The following is a 27,661-nucleotide window of genomic DNA, read 5'->3' on the forward strand; positions in this document are numbered from 1 at the left end:
GCACTGGATAGCCCCAATGGATTACCATATACTTTATGATTCCAGATCTTCTGATTTCTCAAAAGAAGTGGAAATATAGATTTTTGTAAATTAAAACATGGGCAACACTGTATGAGTCACAGAGAATGCATTTATAGATCAAATCTACCCCAAGGCCACCATTTTGCAAACTGAGCGGAAGAATAGTTTGGATACACTGTATTTGTTCTTTTGTGTGTAAGATATATTTCATGACACAAAGCTTAAAAATATATATTAAAAATAAATCTTGAAAAAGAATACTTTAGTAAGAAAATCCTGGTGGGCCAAGAAAAGCTTTTGTAATAAATATACTTAGCTTTCTTTGTGAGTCAAATAGCATGCAAATTCACAACTATTTCAAAGAAAGTGATACAGTAACTTGGATTTGAAGTTAGGTTCTGGAATCCAAATGCTGATACTCCAATGTAAGTAAGTAACAATCAGAGCCAAGAAAGATCTGCTGCCCAACCCCAGCTGTGCGGGCCTACTACTAAAGATACTGGTTTTCAAAGTCAGGGACTGACCAAAGTTATTCTTATAATAAAATAATTATTTTAATGAAGTATTTGAAATAATTTTAAACATCTGATCAATAAGATTATACACAAATATGGGAATATGCTGCACTTTACAAAAAAATAAAGCTAAGCATTTAAATATACAAAAACAACTTTAGGTATAGATCTCTTCTGAAAGTATTCTTTTTAACATATACATAATTTATAGCATTTTACATAATAACTGCTGAAACAAAAAATGTGGCCAATTTAACATTTATTACCATAGAGAATATGGCCGTACAGTCCCGATGGGAAGAATAGGATGAGGAGTAACATACTGGAGGTGTGTTTATTTCCCCTGAATTCTTTTCTTAAAAAGCACAGCTTTCTTGTTTTTTTTTTTTTTTTTTTTTTTTACAACCTTACCGGAGGATTTACTGGTTCTTTCTGTATGTGATTCTAAATACAGCTACTACTTTTCACCAGCTATGTGCCACAAAGGTAGAATTAAAAAAAACAAACAAACAAGTTTGCTTTACAAAACATCAGGTTCCTCCTCCGATGAATATATATATATTTCACATATATATATGACATGCTTCTCAAAATACATTTAGAGAAAAGATCTCCAACAATGAGATGCTGACCTTACCTTTTGAGTACTGAATCAAAATGGAGTCCTATTGTTAAAAATTTCTAATCATCAATTAGGATTTTTGAAATGCAACAAGATGCTTAAAACTTGCAGTAACGAAAAAGATTTTACAAAACTATCCTTCTTGAGGTTTAAAACAATACACAAAAGAAAAAAAAATAACTTCTTCCTTTTGAAATACTGCAAATTTGAAAATGTTTGATACATTTTCCTTTTTGGTTGGACTGTGATTTTTGTCCTGTCAACAAAATGCGTACCAGCTGCATTGGCATTCCAATTCCACCACTGGAATGGAGGGAGCATGCACAGCACACTTCAAGCTCTGGGATTCCATTTTCACTCTCCCCTCCTCAGGGTGATGCAATGTCCCTTCATTCCTTCCAATACTTCCCACCTTTTCCAGTTTTCAGTGAGGTATATCAGCAGCTCCCGTTTTACAGTTTCCCTGACAAAGATGTCCCCTCACTCAGTTATCAGAAGCAGCATATGGCACACACTATCCCCATCTGTCTCAGTTTTGACAACATTGGGACGCAGCTGACCAGTCACCACAGACTGTACTCTGTGGCTTGTCACCTGCAACTACAGAAGGTGACTGTCACAATTAGCTAGGCGGCTTCTGATCCCAGCCCAGAAAACCTAAGACAGGTTTAGCAGAGGATGAAATACAGTTTGCTTGGTAAGCAGTGATTCTTCCTTTCCTTCCCTGCATCTTAATGCAGGCTGTATTAGGGAAAGTCACCTCACCTGTTAACAGTTTGGCAAATGAAACAGGTGGTATCAAACAGGGCCTTAACTTGCTGTAATTAAATGCACAGGTAGACAGAAACCTATGCCTGTATAAACTGTATTTCATTAACCAATTTCCAGAAGACAAAGTTGAATTCTAATCATTAAGAACCCCATGGGATGTATAAGTAAGATTTAATAAAAGTTTATAACTGTAAACAATGGTGTTCCCTATTAGTGATTATTTTCCAGAAACTGAAATTTCAGGAGAGTGCAACAATGCTCTTTATGTCTTCTTTGGCAGTAAACAGCAAGGATCTGGATGGAGAGTGCAGCGGTCACTTCAGAAGGGCAAGGTATAGAGCTCGAGAATACCTCATCTCTCTTTCCTGTTCCATACAGAATATCAAGTCCCTGAGACAAATTCTTGTGATTCTTGGACGAAGCAACTGTTTGGTGGCTGTCAGGCCGGACGTTCCAGAAGCAAGAAGATTGTCTTTTAAGCCCTAAACAGAATAAACGGAGAAAAAAGTTTAAAGTAAGCAATCTTTTATAAAGGGAAAAACGGTCTTCAGAATGGAAGAGCTCACTAGCCTCTGGCTACTGAGTAAGGTGCTAGAAAGAATACAAGATGCAGCAGGCTCAATCCTGTCCCCCAGCAACCCCATCTCCTGGGGGAGGCCAACTGCTGCCACACCTAGTTCATGACCTCATTCATTCTCCCTCTCTCTCACCTGGACCATAGCCACAGCCTCTTAACTGATTTCTCCACTCCCAGACTCTACTTCACAACATTCTTTGCTGTGGATTTTGAAGGCCAGACTTTCTTCTTTACAGGTCTTAGACAAAAGTTTTGGGACCTTTGGGAGTGATGGATGTGGTCATTTCAATTGTGGTGATGATTTCATACGTGTATGTAAAAACCTATCAGACTGTATACTTTAAATGTGTGCAGCCTTTTGTATATCAATTATAAAAATAAAAGAAAAAGTCTTACATGGTTCATATCCCACCATTATGTGGTTCAAATATCTTTGATGGCTCGTTGCTATCCAGAGTAGCTACCTTGAGCACCCATTATATTGACACCTATGTGAATCACCTCCCACACACGATTGCTTTTCTTTCATTTAACATTGCAGCAAGTTACACAGGTGCTGTCTCCATTTATCAAATGAGAAAACTGAGCTTAGGTTAAGAAGCCTGTTCAAAGTCATACAGCAAAACTAAACTGGGACTCAATTTCGAATTTGATCTGAAGTGAGCACGCTTAGTTACTGTGCTATATTATCTACCGCATGAGGTACAACATCACATGGCTTCTCTACAGGCTCTCTTCCCACTCCTTTACAAAACATCTTAACACTGGCCAACAGGTAAAGATAAGCAAAAGGCTATTTAAGACCAATCTACTCATTTTTAAAGAACCCATTTCAAATGGGTCTACTTACCTTACCCCCCAAAAGGAATTCTCACTGTAGCAATTACCTTACATTATACTATAGTAATATGTATAACCTACTACCACTACTACATACCCACTAGATAAGCTTTTAGAAGACAGACTATCAACCAATGTGGCTCTATATATCATTCAAAAATGAACGAAACCCAGTATACCTATACTAAGACAGTTTTCTAAAAATACACATAGCATTTTTTTTTTTTTAAGATTCTATTTATTTATTCATGAGAAACACAAGAGAGAGTCAGAGACATAAGCAGAGGGAGAAGCAGGCTCCTCGCAGGGAGCCCAACGTGGGACTTGATCCCCGGGCCCTGGGATCATGCCCTGAGCCAAAGGCAGATGCTCAACCAGCCACCCAGACATCCCTACACATAGTATTAAAAAATATCAGAAGGATTGGAAAGTACAGAATTTTCAGACAAAAGATAATTTTGTAAAAGTGAAATACTTTATTCTCTCCTTTTTAAAAAACACTTTGTTGGGGATCCCTGGGTGGCGCAGTGGTTTAGCGCCTGCCTTTGGCCCAGGGCGTGATCCTGGAGACCCTGAGATCGAATCCCACGTCGGGCTCCCGGTGCATGGAGCCTGCTTCTCCCTCTGCCTGTGTCTCTGCCTCTCTCTCTCTCTCTCTCTCTGTGTGACTATCATAAAAATAAATAAAAATTAAAAAGAAAAACAAAAACACTTTGTTTGCAAAAACATGATAGGGTTGGTAGCCCTCTTTTCACCCTCTAAAAGACGCATATAAGGAAAGATATTTACCTAACGTGAGAAGCAAATCTTGTGGTTCCATAACTATATTTATATAACCATCAAATTTTAATTATTCCCTCTACATTTCTGTTTTGTTTTGCTTTGTTTTGCTGAAGGAGAAAGAAATCCTTTCTAAGGTCTCCAATAACACCATGGTCCAAACAAGTCAACTTAATTCCATGCATGTTCACAGAATGACTGAGGGGCATGTTATCTGATGGTCAAATAAAATTTCCCTGAAAGATGCTTTGCAATTTGGAGGGAATATGATATCACAATCACATTTCTATACTCATTAGGTAAACTTCAAAAGGGTCCATGAAACAAATTTTGGAAAATCCATATTTTTAGAAAGGACAAAAAGAGGGATACCTAGGTGGCTCAGTCAGTTAAGTGGCTGCCTTTGGCTCAGGTCATGATCTCAGGGTACTGAGATGGAACCTTGCATTAGGCTCTCTGCTCAGTGGGGAGTCTGCTTCAGCCTCTCCCTGCTTGTGCGCTCTCTGTCAAATAAAAAAAATCTTAAACAAACAAACAAAAAAGGACAAAAACAAAACATTACTCTCTGGCTGCACAGTTGCCTGGAGCCCATCTATGGTATAGAGCCAGTCTCTTACCACTTTTGCAAGGTTCTTAATAATGAATGCAGTTTGTACAAATACAAGTGTCAGCCTTTGTAAGTTCGACTAAGCATGGGAGATAAGCACTAGCACATTCCTCTTCCCTGTTAATGTTACCACATAGATGTAATCTTAACTACTGTAAATTATCACCAGCACAGTTTTTTCATGAGATTTTTGCAGAATGGACTGGCCAATTCAGCTTTGTGAAAACTGGATAAAAAATATACATTGGGAAGAGTGTTAATAAAACACATTATGGGCTGTGAGTAGCAATTCTTTTTCTATATAGGAGTTATCTATGTAAAACTATAGTACATTTACTTTATTTTTAAACTATAGTACATTTATTTTTTTTTTAAAGGTTTTTATTTATTTATTCATAGAGACACAGAGAGAGGCAGAGACACAGGCAGAGGGAGAAGCAGGCACCATGCAGAGAGCCCGATGTGGGACTTGATCCAGGGTCTCCAGGATCACGCCCTGGGCTGCAGGTGGCGCTAAACCGCTGCGCCACCAGGGCTGCCCAAACTATAATACATTTAAATAGAGGCACATTTCTTAGCCAAAAAATAGATACAGTACACTAAAGCTGAATTGATAATTGTTTACAAATGTTTTGTACCAAGAGTTTGCCTAAAATCAGTCATTTGGTGTTTTATATGACTTTTGAAATTAAATGGCTAGCTGGATACAGTATGCTTTGGCAATTCCACTTCTATGCAAATACCCAGAACTGTATCATATGTTCACTGAAAAGACATGTATGAGAATGTTTAGCAAGATTATTCATAGTAGTCCAAAACGAGAAACAATCCAAATGCCCATTTAGAATAGATAAGTTGTGGAGTATTCATACAAGTGGAATACTATGCAGCAGTAACAAATTGATAACATGGATGAATATCACAAAAATGCTAAATGAAAGGATCCAAATGTAAAAACACATACAGTTTGATTCCATTTCTATAAAGTTCAGAGCTACAGAAGTCAGGACAAGGGTTCCCCTTGCGGGAGGAGTAGTGACCAGAAGTAGAGAAGAGTGTTATCTGGGGTTCTGGTGACGTTCTCTGTCTTGACTGGAGTATTGTCTACATGAGTGTGCTTGTGCTATGAAAATTCAGTGAGCTTTGATTTGTGTGCTTTTCTGCATCAGTGTTACATTTTAATTAAAAACAAAAAAAAAAACAAAAAAAAACAAGGTACTTCCAAAAACCCACAAAAACCTTTGTCTAGGTAGGAAATAAAAAAGGGAGCAAAGAGGGAAAAAGAGAAAAGGAAATAAGGCAAAAATGTTAAACCGAAAAAAAAAATTAAAGAAACCGAATCATCTGGGTAAAAGAACAAAGGGGTCACAGTTCATGTTTGTCATGTGACAAGCCAAAAGGATTCAGGAGAAAGAGCCATATTACAGCTGCCAGCACGGGGTTGAAAAGAAGGTCATTCCAACAGGATGTAGCAGAGGGCCTGAGGCAATGTTATAAATGAAACAAACCCCAAGGGATATTCAGTAACCCAACAGAAATGTCTTTCATAATTCACAACTTTACAAAGGTGATAGCATCCTCTTCTCCCAAATAGCGACACACTTAAGAAAGTCAATCTTTCTTGAACATGGATACAAATATATAGCATTTTTATCCCTATGCTTATGGTTTGGGGATGCCTACTGTCTGACTTGTCAGTTTCACAATGACCTGGCCAGAATCAGCTACTGCTCAATTATCCATGGTCAAGAGTGGATGGATCATGCACATATAACTTAAAGCCATAAAAACTCAAACCTGCCTTTTCACCATCCGCTTTAATTTTCTCCCACCTCACCAAGTCCCTTTCCCAAAGTTGTTCAGGATTGATTTCTGGTTACATTACATTATCAATGCCAAAGAACACTAATGTGGTTAAGAGACCAGAATTTGTAGAGGGGGGGGGGAGGGGGAAGACCCTGTGACAACATACTATTTCATTCTGAAATAGGGTTATTTCCCCCAATCATCTTTCTACATGAAGATATTCCTTAACTTGGATTCTTCACCTGGATGAAAAGAGGTAAAATGGAAGAGAAAGGTCAAAGAAGATGAAAGAAACAATTCAGTTACCAAGTGCAAAACAGATGTTCTTGAAATCACAATTAGACCTAAATGCTCACATACTCTACTACTGCTAGGTCAATTAAGTTAGCCTTCACTACTCTGTTCAGTTATATTACTGAACAAAGTTTCTTACTTTTATTTTGAGGAACTCTTCTCTAATAAGAAAAAAATGAATGCTGTAAGTTACCAATTTCAGAGAAATAACTCCATTTTAAGAATAACACTAATTAAAAATAACCAGTTATCCGAATTTTTATTCTCTTAAGTCAATGGAATGGGTGCTGTGAAATAAAACCTTTAAAAAGTTTATCTAAGGGCAGCCTGGGTGGCTCAGCGGTTTAGCACCGCCTTCAGCCCAGGGCCTGATCCTGGAGTCCCGGGATCAAGTCCCGCGTCGGGCTCCCTGCATGGAGCCTGCTTCTCCCTCTGCCTGAGTCTCTGCCTCTCTCTCTCTCTGTGTGTCTCTCATGAATAAATAAATAAAAATCTTTTAAAAAAAATAAAAAGTTTATCTACGTTTTTTCCCACATTTCCTTAAATTCTATTATTGCCATAGTAACTGAAAAGCAAAAATAACATCCTTATGAGCCCGGGGGCTTCATGAATCCTGCTGAAGTTTGCAGTAACTTTGTATGGGCTTCTTCTAAAAGCTGCCATCCACTGCAACACAGCTTCATGCTGGTTCGCACATTGATACAGTTTAAAAGTTACCTGGGTTACTGGGCATCTATTATGGGCAAGGAACTGTGTTAGGCAGCATATGATAGGAAGATTGAACAGCAGTGAGTACTGGCTGTCTCCTCCATAAGCAACCTCAGACAAATTACTTAAGTTCTCTGTGACTCAGTTTCCTAATCTGGAAAATAGGGAAACAGGGACACTAATAGTAATTATCTCATAGGGTTGTCTTGAGATTTAAATGAGGACAATGCCTGGCATATAGTATACATTCTTAAATGCCAGCACTTCTTATAATAAAGTAATTCATTAGTCATTTGGAAGGTTTGAAGGTTTATAAACAGGAAACAGTATGATTCTAGTTCCAGATCTTTCCTAACATTCCCTAGTTAAAACTAATTATAATAAACTTCCTGCCCATATTTAATTCCTAGCTAACTTAAATAATTTCTCCTACCACATTTACTTTGTTCCTTCCAGTGAAATCTTTGAGTTTTAGTGGAGCTCTGAATGCCTAATGAAAAAAAAAAGACTAATGGGCATTTCAGACATGTGGTAGGTGGACAAAAAAATATATATCCCAGGAAGTTTTTCATAGGCTCCTCCAATCAAATACTGAAGGAGCTTGATGCTTTACAGACCCAACCAGGCTTATCAATACTGTTTCTAGAAGCTAATGTCAACTTCTTCCATTCTATTCCCTGGATCAGAAAACTAACAAAACACAAAGATGTCCCTGAATCCTAATAATTAACTAGAAACAAAAATTGGACATTTTAATAGAGGCAAAGATTCGTCACATTTCTCAGGCCCTGCACCTGATTTTATCTTAACCCCATGTATCATGGCAGCTCTTAATGTGATCACTCAAGTCTTACACTTCAGGGAAGAAACAAGGAATAGACATGGGAACAGGGGGTACAATGAAGACTGGTTCCAGAAAAAAAAAAATCAAGTATCTTTGAAGTCCTGAAAGCAAGGATAAATAAAAGTATCCTGGCAGCATGGCCTTATGTAACAAGAGCAATAAAAATCTATATTAGAAAGACGTGAGCTTCCAGGCCTTTAGGGCAGCACAGAGCAAAAAATACTGAGCTTCAGGACTGAGTGCCCTCTGCTGGTCAACGAGAAGAACTTTTGAAGCAACAGAGCTCCCGCTTTTATCACCTTCATTTTATCCCTTTTAGGTCATTTCTGAATATTGACAACCCTACATGTTATATTCTGCCCTAGAATTTTGTTACTTCTACATATCTATTATTCAAAAGTATTTTGTAGAAATAGTATGTTTAAACAGACTGATATGACATGTAATCATGGGCATTTAGTTCTAATTCTAGTTGTGTAATTAGGAGAGATACAAAGAGAAGCCCGGTTCTTATGTGCTAATGACAATCCCCCTTCTTTATCTCCAAAGGAATGCTTTCTTAAAATTCAGACCCCATTGTTTAATTTCCTAATGAAGTCCCCAACTGGATGTATCCTAAATTCCTCATGTTTCAAACCATTATTCTTTTCTCCTCTTTTTTCTTATTTAAAGGAATGGTAATACCATTTACCACCAATGCCCAAGCCAGAAAATTGGGTGTCATCCTCAACTCTTTCTTCCTCTACATTCCATCTGTAACTTATCAGTTCTACCTCCTAACAGTTTCCAAATCATTTGCTGCCTTTTTTTTTTTTTTTTTTTTTTTTTAGATTTTATTTATTCATATGAGAGAGAGAGAAGCAGAGATACAGGCAGAGGGAGAAGCAGGCTCCATGAAGGGAGCCCGATGTGGGACTCGATCCCGGGTCTCCAGGATCAGGCCCTGGGCTGAAGGCGGCGCTAAACCACTGAGCCACCTGGGCTGCCCCCATCTGTTTCTTTCTGTATTTTCACTGCCATTATCTCTCGCTTACATTACTTCAACAACCTTCTTAAGCAACTTCCCTAGTTCCAGTATTAATACTGCTCACACTGGAATGGGAATGATCTTTTTGAAATTATAAAGAACCAGATAACACTTGTTTTCCTGCACAAAATGCTCTAGTAGCTAAAAATCTATAGGACCCAGTCCAAGTATCCGAGCATGACATACACAGTCAACCATGAGCATACCAAAAGCTCTACCCAGTCTCATCTTCATTTCCTTCTTTCTGTCCCAAACTACTAAGCATGCCATAGAGTATATTTTTCTTCTTTGCTCCAAGACAGGTAATTCTCTCCTTCTGAACTCATTTCCAATCTCTCTGTCCTATCCTTATATCACATCACCTTACTAAGTAACATCACCTTACTAAGTTCTTTAAAATTCAGTTCAGATACCTGTTTCCCCAGCACTAGAAACTCAAACTTAGCCCAGGTCTGGACCAGGTGCCAGTACTGTGTACTTCAGTAGTACTCTGAATTTCATTCTTCTGTCACATGCATTCAGCATAATGCAAGTACCACTTTAACTTTCTCACTTGCTAGAGGGGAAGGACTTTGGAGCTGTGAGTATTTTATACAGCGTCTGTCACTTACCTGGTATCCATTCAGTGTCACAGATGATCATGTGTCTATGTCACCCGATAACATCGCTTACGTGAATTAACAATGAAAATGAGCCATAGTATGGCTTTATAATCAAGACTCTGCTGTTATTCTTCGCTTTAAGTCAAATAAATCTGGGAGAAAATGTAAAGTCCTTTGATGGCCTGTTCTTAAGTATTACCTAGCCTCCTAATAACATATCTCACACACTCATCCCCACCAAGCTGCCACCAGATGAATTTGCTCAAAAGGCTATTTTTTGTCACTCCTTGCAAATAGAAAATGCTTCAGCTCACCAAATAATACAACAGACAAGAACAATACGTTACCAAATAATCAACTCTGAAATGTAATAACTTTCCTTTTAACACTGCAGTTATTTTCTTGAATCTTTAATTAAGACACTTACAAAGTCTCTGAAAATTCAAACTCAAATCTATTATTTTATGAAAACTTCAAAGGACTGTCCGTTAACTTTTTTTTTCTTTCACAATCAGCTTTGATTTTATCCTTGGAGGACTTTATGTTAAGAAAAGCTACAACAGTATCAGTAAAGGTTGTTGTGCCTCACAACAACTAAAGGTAAATTTACCACTATATTTAAGTATTAACAGTAGCTTTACTTAAAACTACGGTAATTCTAGAGTTGGTAAGTTGCATAGGACTAGTGGACAATGACATTACAAAGAAATATGAATTTATAGGAAAAATAAAATATTACAAATGGTAGAAATAAATAACTATTTTATTTTCATAAACTCTTTAAAAGATCATGACCAATAACGACAATATGCTAGAGTTTAAAACATATGTAAAAAAAAATAAAAAATAAAACATATGTAGAAGTAGAAAAGGTGATAACAATGGTACAAAGGACGGGAGGGAATTGTGTAATGGAATTACACAGTTAAAAGATTTCACATCTTATGTGAAGTGGTATTAATTCAAAGTTAGGTGCAGTCAGTTAAGGATATCTACTATGCCTTTTAATGGATACATACAGTAACCATTAAAAAAATAAATAAAAGAGGAGGATAGTTAAAAGCTAACAGAGGATATAGAACATCACACTAAATACTACTATGCCTTTTAATGGATACATACAGTAACCATTAAAAAAATAAATAAAAGAGGAGGATAGTTAAAAGCTAACAGAGGATATAGAACATCACACTAAATACTACATAATTAATTCCAAAGATGACTGGAAAGGAGAAACAAAATGACAAAGGGGACAAACAAAATAAATGACAAGATGATAGACCCAAATTCAATCACAGTGAAATTACATTAAATGTAAATGGACTAAACACTCCAAATACATTTTCAGACTGGACACAAAATGAACTCAATTAAATGCTATTCATAGAAACCAATTTTAAATAAAGACACAGATGGGCTGGAAGTAAAAGGACAGAAAAAGATAAAAGATAAATGCAAATATGAAGGATAATAGTATTTGGTGTGGCTATAATAATATTAAACAATGTAAGACCTTAAGGCAAGGAATATTACCAGAAAGGAAAAAAAATTTCACAATGACACAAGAAGGTAAATTCATCAGAAAGACAGAATGTGTTTATACCTAATAATAGGACCATTAAATAAAAGAAACAACGATTGACAAATAGAAACAGACAAATGTACAACCATAGTTTTTTAAAAAAAGAAAACAAACAAACGTCTCTTGGTAACCAAAGAAACAAGCAGCCAAAAAAAAAAAAAAAGAAAAAAAAAAAAAAAGAAATCGTTAGGATATAGAAGATTTATAGATATTTCATTCAACTTACTAAAGAACACTTATCATTTGCAAGCACACAGAGAATATTTCCTAAGATATATAATATATTAGGACAAGTCTCAATAAATTTCAAAGGATTGAAATCACAGAATGTATTCTTAACCATAATGAAAACACCAAATATTTGAAATTAAACAACACACTTCTAAACAGTCTGTATTTCAAAGAAGATACCAAAAAAGGAAATTAGGAAATATTTTTTAACTTAACAATAATAAAAACACAACATATCTAACATATCAGAACTTTTCTTCTTTAGCTTCACTCCCACAAACTACCAGAAATTTATAACACTAAATGTTTATATTAGAATAAAAATGTATACCCAACCTTCATCATTAAAAGACATTAAAAGACAACGATCAGATACAATGAATAATTTTGTCAATGTCTCAACAACCTAGATGAATGCAAAACCTCTTTGAGAAACACAACTTTCAAATACTAACACACACACAAAATGAAAAATCTAGTTTGAGTTTCCTGCACAATGAGAACTCCTGGCTCAGATGGCTTCCTTGGTAAATTCTATCAAACATTTAAGGAGGAAATAAGACCTATCCTAGACAAAGATAAAAAAAAAAAAAAAAAAAAAAAGGGGAAGAAAGAACACTGGCATAACTCAAACAAAAACTAACAAGGACACTATAACAAAATAAAATTATAGACCAGTATCATTCATGAACACAGATACAAAAATACTAAACAGGGACACCTGGGTGGCTCAGTGGTTGAGCATCTGCCTTTGGCTCAGGGCGTGATCCTGGGCTCCCAGGATTGAGTCACACATCGGGCTCCCTCCATGGAGCCTGCTTCTCCCTCTGCCTGTGTCTCTGCCTGTGTTTTTGCCTCTCTCTTTCTGTGTCTCTCATGAATAAATAAATAACATATATATTTTTTAAATACTAAACAAAATGAATGAATAGCAAACAGAACCCAGGAATATGTATAATCAATTTTATACTGTGACCAACTGGGATCTATCCCTTAATTAAAAAGCTGGCTAAAATTTAAAAACAAATGCAAGTTACCAAATTAAGAGAATAAAGGAGAAAATGCATATGATAATCAGATAAATTCACGTAAGCTTTGGCAAAATTCCATACCCACCATTATAAATGTTCTTAGTCAATGAGGAAGAGAAGAATTTCCTCTATGAAAAACCTACACCCAAAGTCATACTTAAAGGTTAAATACTGAGTACGTTTTCCCTACACTCAAAAACAAGGCAAGGATGTCCACTCTTACCATTTCTATTCAAGACAGTACTGGGGATGTTAGCAAGAAAAAATAAATGAAAGAAAGAAGGACTCTATTTTGATTTGTAAACATAATTGTTCAGTGACTCTTTAGGAATTTACACCCAAAACTACCAGAACAACTAAATAAATTTAGCAGGTTAGAGGATACAAGACTTGCTATATGAGCAACAAACTGAAAAGCATAATTTAAAAAATACCATTTCAATAGCATCAAGAAAATAGTATCTATATGTAAATATAATAAAAGACATGAAAGACTTCTAAAGAGAAAGCTAAAACACTGCAGAGAGAAGTTAAAGATGATAGATATACAAAGCTCATATTGCCTCAATACTGTCAAGATGTCAGTTCTTTACAAATTGATCTACAGATTCAATGCCATCCTAATACATATTTACATTTTTCTTTTTTTTTTTTTTCATATTTACATTTTTCTAATAATGACAAGATGATTCTGAAATTCATATGAAAATGCAAAGGACCCAGAATTGTCAAAAACACTATTGAAAAGGGACATAGTTGGAGGATTTCGACTATCAGATTTCAAAATTATTAGTAAGCACAGTAAGCAAGAGACTGTAGTATTGGCATAAGTATGGAAAAACAGATCAACAGAATAAAGTATGAATATGCACTTCTGCATATACAGTTAATTGATTTTAAATATTAAGTCATGATAAATGGAGTAAGTCTTTTCAATAAATGGGATGGAGTAACAAGATATTTATATATTAAAAAATTAGGCTCAACCCCTAACTTTCAGATCAGACATAAAAATTAAGATAAAATACTTAAATGTAAAATGTAAAGCTTCTAGCAAAAAAATCTTCAAAATTATGGTTACATATTTTTTTTTAGGATATAGAAAGCAGTAACTATAAAAGAAAATGGTAAGTTATACTTCAAAGTTAAAACGTTCTGTCCTTCCAGAATATACTATCATGAAAATAAAAGTACACTGCTAAAGGGAGTGTGAAATGGCACAACCATTTGAAAAACAGTTTAAAATTCGTTATAAAATTAATCATATATCTATGATTTTTTTATATTTATTATTTTTATTAATCAGTGGTAATGGATTCAGAATCATCTCCTACTGATTTTTAAACATTTGTCTTGTTATGAAAATGCCGTTAGCTTTTGAATTAATCACTTGCAAAGGTAGCTACAGCTGGATAAATTTCTGCTTAACTCTTCCCCTCCAGATAGCATAAAAGAATACACCCAGCATCAAATAACACAAGTACGTACCACAAATGTGCCTTCTGCCTGAACTGTTTTTTATAATTTGTTCATAAATAAGTTTCCAAAATTGTGAATAGAGTTGCAAAGGCCTGTGATTGTAGCTTTCAATTGTATAGTTTACCATCAAGTTCCTAAGTGACCACCATATAACATAGCATATGATAAGAGTTTTCTGAGGATGGTTTCTAACAGTAAGTGACCTCTTCAACCATGCCACATCCATTTGTTCTGAGTACTGCCTTAGGAGAAATTACATCCTGTCCTTACTCTCCTGCTGATATCTTAGAGACCAAGAAGACAATGCTAAGGGATAGGGGGTTTTCCATTTCTCTTTGCCTTTCTTTCATTCAGAGACTATGACCGGCTGTATCTCAATAGGCTGAAATCTATGAACAGCAGATGAGGTGGTAAAAAAAAGTGTTAGGTAATTCCCCAGGGCTGATGGAGCCAGAATCACTTTGTGCTGAGCTTCCACTGTTCTCAAACTGGGAGATTTTCTTTTTGATCATCTTTCTCTCCTTGGGTCTGCAATTCTGAAACCAGATTTTCACCTTTCAGAAAGGCCCAGGTTGACTGCCAGTTCTGATTTTCTCCGAATGGTGATGTATCTGTTGCAGTGGAATTCCTTCTCTAGCTCCAATCTTTGATCGTCGGTGTAAACCACACAATACTTTCCTTTTGTCCTGGTTTTCCTGGTCACCTGCACGGTCTTTCGCATCCATGCATAGGGCTGTGGCGGCTTCTGTTGGGAGAACTGGCATCTGCAGCTTCGGCGTCTATGGGGAACAGCAACCCGCTGGCTGGGGCTGGCAGGCTTCCACTGGTGCTTCCCCCGCCCACAGGGCCCAAGTTGCTGTATTCCTGAGAGCCAAAAGCGGAAGGGTTCGAGATCATGTCGTTCATGGGCACTGTGCCCGCTGTACCGGATGGCCCAGGGTACACATTCCAGTCTTCTCGAGAGGGGCTATAGGGTGAACCCCAGACCCCCAGCGATGGCCCATGAGGATCCACGCTGGGCATATGGGGATATCCCATGTAGTGTGCATAGGCAGGCACCGCTGTGAAGTTGGAGGCTGGCAGGGGACTCCCATTGCTACCAGTCTGTCTTATGATTTAACAGTATTTATCCAAGAGAAATGAAAACATATGTCCACAAAATGACTTTAACAGGGATGTTCATAGCAGCTTTATTTATACTTGTCAAAAATTAGAAAGAGCCCAAGTGTCCAATAAATGAACAAATTATGGAGCGTTTATTACAATGGAATACTACTCAGCACTAAAAAGGAATGTACTGACATGCGCAATGTGAAAAATCTCAAAAACATATATGCAGAGTGAAAATTTAAAAACAAAAAAAGTATATTACCACATGATTCCCAATTACACAAAGTTCTAAAACAGGCATGACTAAGCTATGGTAATGGAAATTAGATCACAGTAACTGTGGAGTAAAGGTTGGAAGGAGGTGGTCATGACTAAAAAAGGCATGACAGAACTTTCTAGGATCACAGAAATGTTTTGTATTTTGATTTGGGATGGTGGTTATAATTAAAACCAGTATTTTTTTTTTTTTAAGATTTTATTTATTTGAGAGAGCACAAGCGAGCATAAGCAGGGGGGTGGGGCAAAGGGAAAGCAGAGAGGCCAACTCAGGGCTCAATTTCAGCATCCTGGAATCATGACCCGAGCCAAAAGCAGATTCTCAATCGACTTAGCCACCCAGGCACCCCAAAACCAGCATATCTTATTGTAAATAAATTACACCTTGATCTCAAAAACAAGTGTAAAGTTCATCTGAAGTTTTAAAAGTTATTCCCTCCTCAAGACTTCCCCCAAAGGAACATGGTTACTTCTCTCTCAGTTAAGTGGCCGACTCTTGATTTCGGCTCAGGTCATGATCTCGGGGTTGTGAGATCAAGCCCTGCAATGGGCTCTGCACTGGACATGAAGCCTGCTTGAGATTCTCATTCTCTTTCTTACTTTCCCCCATAGAAGTACTATTCAAATTGATCTATAAATCCAATGTAATCTGTATCAGAATTCCAGTTACCTTTTTTGCAGATATTGACAAAATGATCCTAAGATACAAATGTAAACTTAAATGACCCAGAATAGCCAAAACATCTTGAAAACAAGAAAGTCAAGTTGGAAAAAAATCACTTTCTGACTTCAAAACTTCCTGCAAAGCTATAGTAGTCAAGACACTGTGGTGTTTGTATAAGGATAGAAAAAAAAAAAAAAAAAAAAAAGGATAGAAAAGATATATACATCAATAGACTAGAAAGTCCAGATATAAACCCATACATTTATGATTAATTTATTTTCAACAAGGGTGTTAAGACCATTCAATGGGAAAGGATGGTCTTTACAAAATATTGTGCCAGGACAATATACAGGATATCTACACCAAAAGAATGAATTTGAACCCATCTCACATGACACATACAAAAATGAACTCTTGAAAGGATCAAAGATGTAAATGTATGAGCTAAAACTGTAACATTCTTAGATACAAATCCTGTAACACTGAATTAGGCAATGATTTCTTGGATAGGACACCTAAAGCAAAAGCAAGGAAAGAAAAAGATAGATTGACTGGACTTCATTTCTACAAAGTAAACATACAAATGACCAACAGGGAAATGAAGAGATATCCAACATTATTAGTCATCAGAGAATTACAAAACAAAATCATAATGAGATCTACTTCACACCCACTGGAATGACTATAAAAAAAACAACAACAAAATAAAACCAAAAAACAGGTAGTAACAACTGCTGACCATTATGTGGATAAATGGGAACCCTTATGCATTGCAAGTAGGAATGTAAAATGGTACAAGTGCTATGTTAGGCAGTTTGACAGTTTCTCCAAAGGTCAACATAGGGCACCTGGGTGGCTCAGTTGGTTAAGCCTGCCTTTGGCTCAGGTTATAATCCCAGGGTCCTGGAATTAAGCCCCGCATGGGGCTCTGTGCTCAGTAGTGAGTCTGCTTCTCCCCCTCTCTCTGTCCCTCTTCCCTGCCCCCCTCAGGCTCTCACTTTCTCTCTCTCAAATAAAATCTTAAAAAAAAAAAAAAAAAATCAACAGTTATCACATGACCCAGCAATTCCACTCCTAGGAATACATACAAAAGAAATAAAATTTGAGTATGAATGTTCAAACAGCATTGTTTATAATAGCCAAGTACAGAAACAATCAGCTGATAAATGGATAAACAAAATATGGTGTATCCATACAACTTATGGATAATGGAGTATTATTCAGCCATAAGCAGGAATGAAGTACTGATACATGCTACAACATGGATGGATCTTGAAAACATCATGTGAAGTCAAAGAGGCTAGACATAAAAGGCCACATACTATATAATTCCATTTACTGAATGTCCAGAATAGGCAAATTCTTACAACCAGAAAGCAGATTGGTGGTTGCAAAGGGCTGGGAGGGAGTGACTGCTAATGGTTATGGAGTTTCTTTTTGGAATGATGAAAATGTTTTGGGGTTAAATGGAGACAGCTGCATAGTCATGGGAATATACTAAAAACTACCGAACTGTATACTTTAAAATTTTATGGTATATGAATTATATCTGAAAGATTGGCACAATCTGGTAAGCCAAACAAACAAGTTCAAATAAACATTCTGAAAGCAACTTATACTTACTGTTTTTCAATACTCTATGGAATTCTTGGGAAAAATACATAAACAGGAATTCAACAATATACTCTAAATGTTATCAGAAAGTACTGTTATAATACCTAAGGCAGATGTATTGCTTTTCAAGAAAACCTGGGTTTTCACTGGTAACATTTATTGACAATTTGAGCATCTACTTTGGGAGAATTTCACAGAGAAATTAACTGTCATTTAAACTATGGAAAGATGCTTAGCAAAGGAATTACCAACCACTTTTCCCATAAACATTAGTTTGTTGTTAATTAGCAATCATCTATCACTTTGGAAAACCCTCTAAGGCCTGATATTTATTATAGGCAGCCCTACAATACACAGGCAATTCTTGCTTTGCACAGTCACTAAAGTTGGAACCAAATAGCTTCATACAAGGCTGAAACAGAAAGCTACTAGCACAGTAGGGAATAAGCATAACAGTATAACTGGTGATGTGAGACTACTACAAGAAATCTAAGGAGGGTAATACTAGTGTAAATTACAGAAGCAGTATGCATATAGGCACACTTTTAAAAACTGTTTCTTAGGAGCCTGACAATTTACAGGAATCATCTTACAGTTTGATAGGTTAAAAAAATAATCTCTCTTAGCATAAGCCAATTATTATGCTAACTATAATTAAAGTGCTTGGAAGGGAAAGAAAATACTTAGAAAGCCCCAAATATTACATTTAAAACATTATTTGCCCTGGGAGGAATGGTGACCAAAATACTTAATGATGCAGAGGAATTTAACAATATCTGAGGAAAAGACATGGGAATCTTAATCACTGAAACTCTTCACAGATAACTTGTAATTTTATATACATTATTCTAATTTCCAGTTTAACCACAAGTATCCATGGCTAACTGCTAAAAAAAAAAAGGCCCACCCTGCTAATAAGGTTCATCATTGGTATCCCATATCACAAACTCCAAGTTCTTTCCTAATCACGCTCAGTTGTAAGGCAGACTAGGTCATAGTAGTGTGTATGTAGCCAGCATAGCTGCCATAAAGAAAACTGTAACTTTTTTAGATTATAAATTCCAAGCAAGCTGAGACCTAGTTCTATTCTCACCACTGTACCTAGAGCACAGTTGGGTGACTAAATAAATGAATAAGTGAATACAAATGCCATCTCTTCTGAATAGAGAATAGAAAGAAGATTAACCAAAGACTAATACATAACAAATGGCATTGAGGTTTTAAAATAACAGGGGCTCCTGGGTGTCTCAGGTGGTTAAGCATCTGCCTCCTGCTCAGGTTGTGATCCTGGAGTATTGGGATCAAGTTCCATGCTGGGTTCCCTGTGCAGCCTGTAGTCGGCTTCTCTCTCTCCCTGTGCCCCTCCCTTGCTCCTCTCTCTCTCTCAAACAAATAAAATCTTTAAAAAAAAAAAAAAAAGGTCTTAAAATAACAATATCCAGTACTGATTGAGATACTAATAAACATACACTTTCATATATTGCTGGTTGGAAATATAAACTAGTTCAATTTTGGTGGACAGCAATTGGCAGTAAATACTTAAAAGGAACTTTAATAAACACTCATTTGACCTTGCAGCTCTATTTCTGGAAGAAAAAAAAACAAAACCCATGGTCAAAGATTTAATTATAAATAGGCTCATACAGTATTATATTAGAAATTAAAACATCTCCAATGAGAAATGGATAAATTATAGTATGCCAATGAAATTTGTAGAAAAACATTTAATGATATGGATAAGAGGTATATATGATATCATTAAGTAAAAAAGTAAGCTACCAATATTTCTATACTGTGAATTTTGTAAAAATGTGATAGGATGTGGATAGCTTAATTTCCCTCTCTATATTTTCTATCTTGATGAAAACAAAAATTTTAAATATGAAAATTTACTTTATAGAGGCACTTTTTAATGAAATCACCAATCTGAGGAATCAAAAGGTTTAAGTGACAGGGACAATAAAGGGACCCTAGAGGCACTGACAGAAAAGAACCCACTGAATATAAAATAGAGAAAGCAGACAGAATAGATTCCAGGCACTAGGTAAAAGAGGTAGGCTTTGGAGCTTATGAGTAGAGAAAGGTTTGTGGAAGGGGGACAGTCTCCATTTCAGGTCAAATGAGGTAGATGTTCCCTTTAAAATCCAAATATCCAAATGTGCCCCTTTCTTTGTGATGAGAGAAGTCAACTAGATATAGCAGAGGTTTTTGTTTTTGTTACCTTGGAGGAGGTACCCCAACATAATCCAAACCATTGGACTCCTAGAAAGTTCACCGAGGTAAGAGGCACCTGAATTTTTGTGGGAATTTTCCTCATCCTCTGGCATATATGCACCTTACCAAAATGTCAATAGGAATTGTTACATCCAGCTCACCAGAGCAAATTGGCATGGTATCAATATGATGGATCAGCATAATGTTCTGTGGGAGAGGTTTTCCATGTCCTTGCAGACTAGCTTATGACAGAAAGCTCCAGAGAGTTCTGAGATAAGTTAATGGAGATATATTACTGACCCCACCAGTTGAAAGCAAACAAATTCTGATGGGTTTTACTAATAAATATATAGGAAAAAAAGCATATGCCAGATAAATATTTGCATACCAACTGCTAGGGGTTGCATGGACTCGTTTCAGCAACAAAACCCTGCCTGGCACAAATGCAGTTGAAGCCACCACCTGATTAAGTTTATAATAACTCACCATCATTCTTCAAGACCCATTTGTCTTCTTCAATGCCAAATAGATGAGTTGAATAGGGATGTGATCGGAATTAACACTTCTGCATCTTTCAAATTCTTAATGGTAGTTCTGTAATCCCTCTAGGTAATAGTGTACTATCTTGGTAGGTAGATAAAACTCTAGTAGCTTTCAAATGACTTTCCCTCACTTCCATAAGTCAGTAAACTAAAGTGGGATCTCTGTTGAATTCTAATTATGCATTCCAAGAATATGGAAACAACCACATTGGGCTCATTGTTAGGTGGCCCTAAGCCAAAACTCCACTGACTGATAGAAAACAGTGGTGTTTGGGTATTCTAGAATTCATAACATACTGACCCAATATTCAGCAATCCCTCCAAAGCCTAATTATTTCTCATTCTCCAATGTCCATTACTTTAATAAATAGTCACAGGTCTTTGGGGGAAGCCTAGAAGACGATCAACAGCATAAATTTTGGCTGTACGCCAGGACCTGGCTTTCCCTTCATTTAAAGGTTCTTGGATCTGTGTGGCTTAAGTCTAGGGATGGGCTGAGGAGCTATAAACTCTTTATTAAGATCATCCAAGTCATACTTTTGTTCCCCAGGGTTTAGAGCTCTTCTGCTTATGGAAATCAATGAATAATTCACAAGGTTTCTCATCTATTTAGTTGTATGGAAACTATGACCAACTATCCCATGTCAAAAATCTCTGCAACTCAGACTTCTCTGATTACTGCTTTGGTTTCACTGACCATTACAATAACCACACCTTCTTCCTTTGTTTCCTGCAATTAAGTGCCAGTACTTGTCTCTCTCACCTGGGATTCCATTACTTCTGATGAATTCAAGGATCCTAATTTGATGGCAAATTGTCCTTTCATTAATGGCTTAAAAAAAAAAAAAAAAAAACAGGGATCCCTGGGTGGTGCAGCGGCTTGGCGCCTGCCTTTGGCCCAGGGCGCGATCCTGGAGACCCGGGCCTGCTTCTCCCTCTGCCTATGTCTCTGCCTCTCTCTCTCTCTGTGACTATCATAAATAAATAAAAATTAAAAAAAAAAAACACACACAAAAAAAACAGCCAACATAGATCTTGAAGGCTGTTGCGGCTCTCCTCATGAATGTATTTCTCAGAGTCCTGAGAAAAGGAGTATTCCCTAGACCAACCCAGGGGACGTGTGTGGTTGTTTTTGTTGTTGTTGTTGTTTTAAAGATTTTATTTATTCATGAGAGACACAGAGAGAGGCAGAGACACCGGCAGAGGGAGAAGCAGGCTCCATGCAGGGAGACTGATGTGGGACTCGATCCCAGGATTCCATGATCACACCCTGAGCCAAAGGCAGATGCTCAACCGCTGAGCTACCCAGGGATCCCGTTGTTGTTTTTATTTATTTATTTTTTAAGATTTATTTATTTATTTATGATAGACATAGAGAGAGAGAGAGAGAAAGAGGCAGAGACACAGGAGGAGGGAGAAGCAGGCTCCATGCCAGGAGCCCAATGCGGGACTCGATCCCGGGACTCCAGGATCACGCCCTGGGCCAAAGGCAGGTGCCAAACCGCTGAGCCACCCAGGGATCCCCTGTTTTTAAATGAAAAATCCATTCAGGGTGCCTGGGAGGCTCAGTACGTTAAGCATCTGCTTTCAACTCAGGTCATGATCCTGGGGTCTTAGGATGGAGCCCCAGGTTGGGCTCCCTGCTCAGCAGGCAGTCTGCTCCCCCCTTTCCCTCTGCTCCTCCCCCCTGCTTGTACTCTCTTTTTCTTTCTCAAATAAATAAACAAAATCTTTAAAAAAAGAAAAACCCACTCCAGCATTTTAATCTCCTTAAATATTTGGATAAGTTCCTCTACAGTATAAAAATAAAGTTCTAGCATCTATCTTCAACTTTACGTAGTTTAGGCCACTTTTTAGTTTAGTTTTCAATCAATGAAGCAAACTGTTAGAGCCATTCATAGCCCTCTGACCTAGTACCTTCAATCTGGAATATCTGCTTATGAGCCCTTATCAATACCGTCACTGATCCAATTTTATATGCCTTCTGCTCTATTCTTCCCACAGCATTCCCCAGGTAATAACAGGCAAAATTATTCACACTTCCTCATGGGTAACACCTAGTAGGTACATCCCTCATGCTCTGGGGCTGTTGGAAGTGGGGTTACAGAGGTATAAGAGCAATTAGAAATGGTGAGAGTAGGTCCTGAAGGAGATCAGCAGTCTCTGAATAAAAGGCTACAACCTTAGGGGAAGCCATTACAGATTCCTCAGGAGACTGACCGCCCTCAGACAGAGACATGACTGGTAAAGGTGGCTAGGCAGACCTAGGGAGTCCAAGGTACCCAGCTTCACGGGAATCTACCCATTACTTCCCACCCCAACTTTTAGTTTTCCATTCTTTCCCTATGTAACCTTAACACAAGAGACCAAAAACTAGAAATTCATTTTGTACTGTAACTCAGCCACCTGCAGGATTAGACTTTGGGTTTAGTTTTCAGAAATCTCTGCCCTTGGCTACAAGAGATAAGGGTTTCTTTTAGAGCAATCACAGAGGCTTTACTCCCTTATGTGGACTCTGAGCTCAGAATCTAAAGCCTTTCTTTCCCTAAATTCCCCAGTGTACTTTGAAGGGAACTATTATTCTTATTTTCATGTTAAAATGTTCTGTGGCAGTAAATACTTGGTCTCTGAAAGCCTTACCTTCTATGGGCACTTGATTATTACAGTCTACAGCTGATAAAATAACTATTTTGCTACAGTATGCCATGGATCACTAGTGTCTCCTTTGACACTTAAAATAGGGCCATTAAATACTTTTGGACCTAATTAGACTCAAGAACCCATTCTGGAAAACCTAGAACTAATTTAGGAACCCATCATTACATTACTGTTCCTTTACAACTACTTATGATACAGATGTATCAATCAGCATTTGAACAGAGAACACAAGAATGATACAGAATATGGGTTTTATAACAGAGATTTGGCCCTAAGTAATTATGAACCTGGTCAGTTTATGTTCAGCTGTTGACTCTGGTGGTAGGCCTGGCCCAAGGTTTGGAGAAGCCAAGAGAGAGGATATGGGGGAAGCTGAGGAGCCCTGTGGCTCTCCCATGCCAATAACATTTGTGAACTGCAAGAGTTTCCAGTGTCCACACCAACCTTCTGAAAATAAGTATGGCTGCAGTTTCACTTCCACCTTGCAAAATCAAAATAAATGCCTCACTGCTCACAGTAACCAGGAGCAATGCAAGAAAAGGAATTCTGGGACATGCACCTCCAGCTTAGTAAATTTGACATAATACAAATCCATCATACCATCTATGTCTTTTATTCTTTTTTTAAATACTTGTTTGGATTGATCCTAAGTTTTAACTTCTAACCCTTCTATCATTTATTTCTGCTTTCATACTTTCAATTTCCAAGAGGTTTTTCATTTTTTCCAGTCCTTGTTAAAAACAGCTTTCTATTCTTGTTTCATGGTTGCAACACATTCTGCTGCTTTTTAAATTTTTTTCCAGTTTCCCACTGCTTTGTGCCTTTTCTTCCAGATTCTCCTCTTAATCTTTTATGTAAGAGGTTTCCTTACATGTGGTTATTCTCACTGATATGTTCATATTTAAAAGTTAATATTAATATTTAAAGCCTCTTTTCTTGGTTAGTTACTTTTTTCAGAAAGAATGCCTCTAGTCTGTAGGCAATTTCAACTCATATACTACTAAATACTCTTACTACTGTTTTCTCCTCTCTTCTTTATTCTTGTGTATTTATGTTTTCCACTCCTTTACTAACATTTACGGGAAATTTGGGAAGAGAGAAAGATAAACCCATAATGTGTAATTCAACATATTTCACAAGAAGTCCCTAAACATAGCTGACAAAGAGTCAACCTTTAAATCTCGGGAAAATTTAAAAGATTCAACTGTAATTTAGATTTATGTTTAAGTTATTTATGAAAAAGCAGCAGATTTGTTTATAGAAGTGTGAACTAAATAACATTTTAAAAAAAGATCTCAAAATATGAGCTGTTTCTTTATCTACAGTAATAACATACTCTAAATTCCAGTGAATTTATGTGACATTTATAGAAAATGTTAGATGACGATAAGTATTTTTAAATCTGTACTAAGTCAGTGACAAAAGATAACAATACACACTTCAGAAAGTTATGGTTTCCCTGGAGCCTGGTATAAAAGAAAAGAGATGAAGAATGGCACTACCTGTGCTCCTCAAGAACATAAAGATTAAGCCTGTGTACTTTCATGTCAATAACCTTAATTTTGATTTCAAATTTCCTAATTTGTTGCTAAGCAAAGTTTCATAAAAGTCCTTTCTCCTCTTATTTCAAGAGTTAAAAATATTACAGGGTAGGGCTCTATCCTGCTTCTTGACAGAAAGAGAATATACTATCTACTGGATAATTTTTTTATTCTGGTTAGCAAATGAACACTATTTTAAGTAATATATACCAGACACATCAATACTAGAAGCACCATGTAACTGATGTGGTACAATAACCACTTAATTAAAAAAAAAATCAGCATAGGGTAGCTGGGTGATGGACATTAAGGAGAGCACGCGATGTAATGAGCACTGGGTGTTACAGAGACTGATGAATCACTGAACTCTATTTCTGAAACTAATAATATACTATACGTTAATTAATTGAATTTAAATTAAATTTAAAAAACAAAGAAATATCACCATTTCAAGCCAAGTGAATAATTAATATACTCAGGAGTCTTCATTTATGTTTATAAAAAAAGCACTGTGAGTAAAACTGCATGTAGATGTTCCAAAATTTTTACTTTCATAGCTCCAAAAGTGCTTTTATGTATAATGATGTGATTTTTTAATATATGTTATAAAGTCAAAATAAAACCTATCTTTATATTCAACAAAAATTGAGAAATATTGTTATGAATGTTGGATCATTGATAAGCTACATGAACTATCTAAAAATATTGCTAGGGGCAGCCCCAGTGGCGCAGCGATTTAGCGCCGCCTGCAGCCCAGGGCGTGATCCTGGAGACCCTGGATGGAGTCCCACATCAGGCTCTCTGTATGATGCCTGCTTCTCCCTCTGCCTGTGTCTCTGCCTCTCTCTCTCTCTGACTCTATGAATAAATACATAAAATAAAAATCTTAAAAAAATATTTAAAAAATATTGCTAATAGGAAAAAAGATCTTTTCTAATTCAAGGATCTAAAATTAATACAGGAAATAAAGTTATTAATGTTTTAATATTCCAAAGGACCCCAAACACATCACTTAAGCAATAGACATAAACAATACAAACATGCAAACACTAAATCTTAAAGTGGGTCCTAATTTACTATGTAAGTATCTGTACAGTCTATTTTTTAAAAAAGATTTGATTTATTTTACAGAGAGAGAACACAGGTGTGTGCATGTGCACAAGCATGGGGAGAGGTAATAGGAGAGGGAAAAGTCTGCTCTCCACTAAGAAGGAAGCCCGATGTGGGGCTCAATCCTAGAACCTGAGCTAAGGTAGACACTTAACCAACTCAGACACCAAAGTGTCCCTATATAGCCTATCATTAATTTAAAAGCTAATTTCATACACACACACACACACGCGCGCGTGTGCACAGCACACCACATACATAAAACTTCAAACTATAGCAGTAAATTAAGGACAAATTCAAGTACTCCCAAGTAGTAAATTTTAACTATTTTCCTCTGTTTTTAATGTCACCAGGTTTATTTTTTAATGTCAACAAATATTTGATCCAAAGTGATATTTGGTACTTGTTGCTCTTTGCCAGGGTAACACAAGCAGATAGTAGCTGACGCTATTCAACTTGTTCAAGACTCCTGAGAATATCAAATCTATAAGAGGCCAGTTTAATATATAAATTGCACAAATAAATCTTTTTAAGGATAAGAGACAATTTTGATTTTACATAACGGAAAAAAGTACCAAAGGACAAAAGTCTAAAACTAATTTCTCCAAATTTATTATTACTTTTGATTTATTACCAACAAACTTTTCTGAACTTTTAGTGTAGACAAGAAACTGCATCTGAACTAAGGAGTTACTCTTCAAAGAACCAGACTCTACCTCACTCCCCTCTGGGATTATATGCTTATTCTAAGAAATTTAAATCTAACAGGTAAATCTAGCAGACAGAATGTAAAGCCTCGGTTTCCAAGGTAATAGAATATTAAAAATAAAAATGTATCATATGTCATTTTTGTGTTATTTGTGAGGGAGCAAAACAAATGAATAAAAAAAAAAGGGTATTAAACAGTCCCGATTCATGCAATTTAAGTTATTGGAAGGGCAAATAAATGAGCAATAAACTTAAACATCAAAAGAACATAAAATAGGCTTCTCTCCAGTTTCACATTTTTAAAGAAAATTGCCTTTAAACACAAATTGCCTTAAAACACAAATAAAAATCAACAAAAAAGTAGTTTTAACTTATTTCAAAATAAGGATCATACTAAAATGTCAGCAGCTCGTTAAAATGGGTATTTTTAGTTTAGGTTAGTATTACTTAAAGTACTGGCTGTTATATAATATAGTAAAATCTGACAACTATCTAAGCTTAGAGTCCAAGAAATACAGGGAAAGTATACATACCCAAATTCTCAAAACTAAAGAAACACCAAACATACTATTCAATATATTTTATATACAAGTCAGGACACACACATCTGTTTTTAAATTTAAAAATCAGTAATTTTGCATTTTAACTCCAGTAGATATAAACTGATTTTATATCTATTTGAATACCAAGAATACATTTCCCCCGATTCCTAATCTATGACCTTTCTCAGATAGAAACATAAAGGAAAAAAAAACCACCTAAAATTATTGAGCACCTGGGTAGCTCAGTTAAGTGTCCGGCTCTTGGTTTTGCCTCACGTCATGATCTCAGGGTCCTGGGACTGAGCCTGATATTGGGCTCCACGATTGGTGTGGAGTCTGCTTATT

The 27,661-nt window shown here is 36.5% G+C and overlaps 1 protein-coding gene and 1 pseudogene across 1 annotated transcript in view; both read right to left on the reverse strand.

Annotated features, from left to right (window-relative positions):
- Nucleotides 1-869: 869 nt before the first annotated feature.
- Nucleotides 870-27,661, reverse strand: part of TAF4B (TATA-box binding protein associated factor 4b) — a 125,850-nt gene continuing 99,058 nt past the window's right edge. The window contains exon 15 of the mRNA XM_038543622.1: nucleotides 870-2,411. Coding sequence (XP_038399550.1) covers nucleotides 2,244-2,411 — 168 coding nt within the window. The 3' untranslated portion in view covers nucleotides 870-2,243. The remainder of the gene's footprint in view (nucleotides 2,412-27,661) is intronic.
- LOC102151846 lies at nucleotides 14,684-20,392 on the reverse strand (annotated as a pseudogene).

This window comes from Canis lupus, chromosome 7 (assembly GCF_011100685.1).
Source record: "Canis lupus familiaris isolate Mischka breed German Shepherd chromosome 7, alternate assembly UU_Cfam_GSD_1.0, whole genome shotgun sequence".
In the NCBI taxonomy this organism is placed as follows: Eukaryota; Metazoa; Chordata; class Mammalia; order Carnivora; family Canidae; genus Canis; species Canis lupus.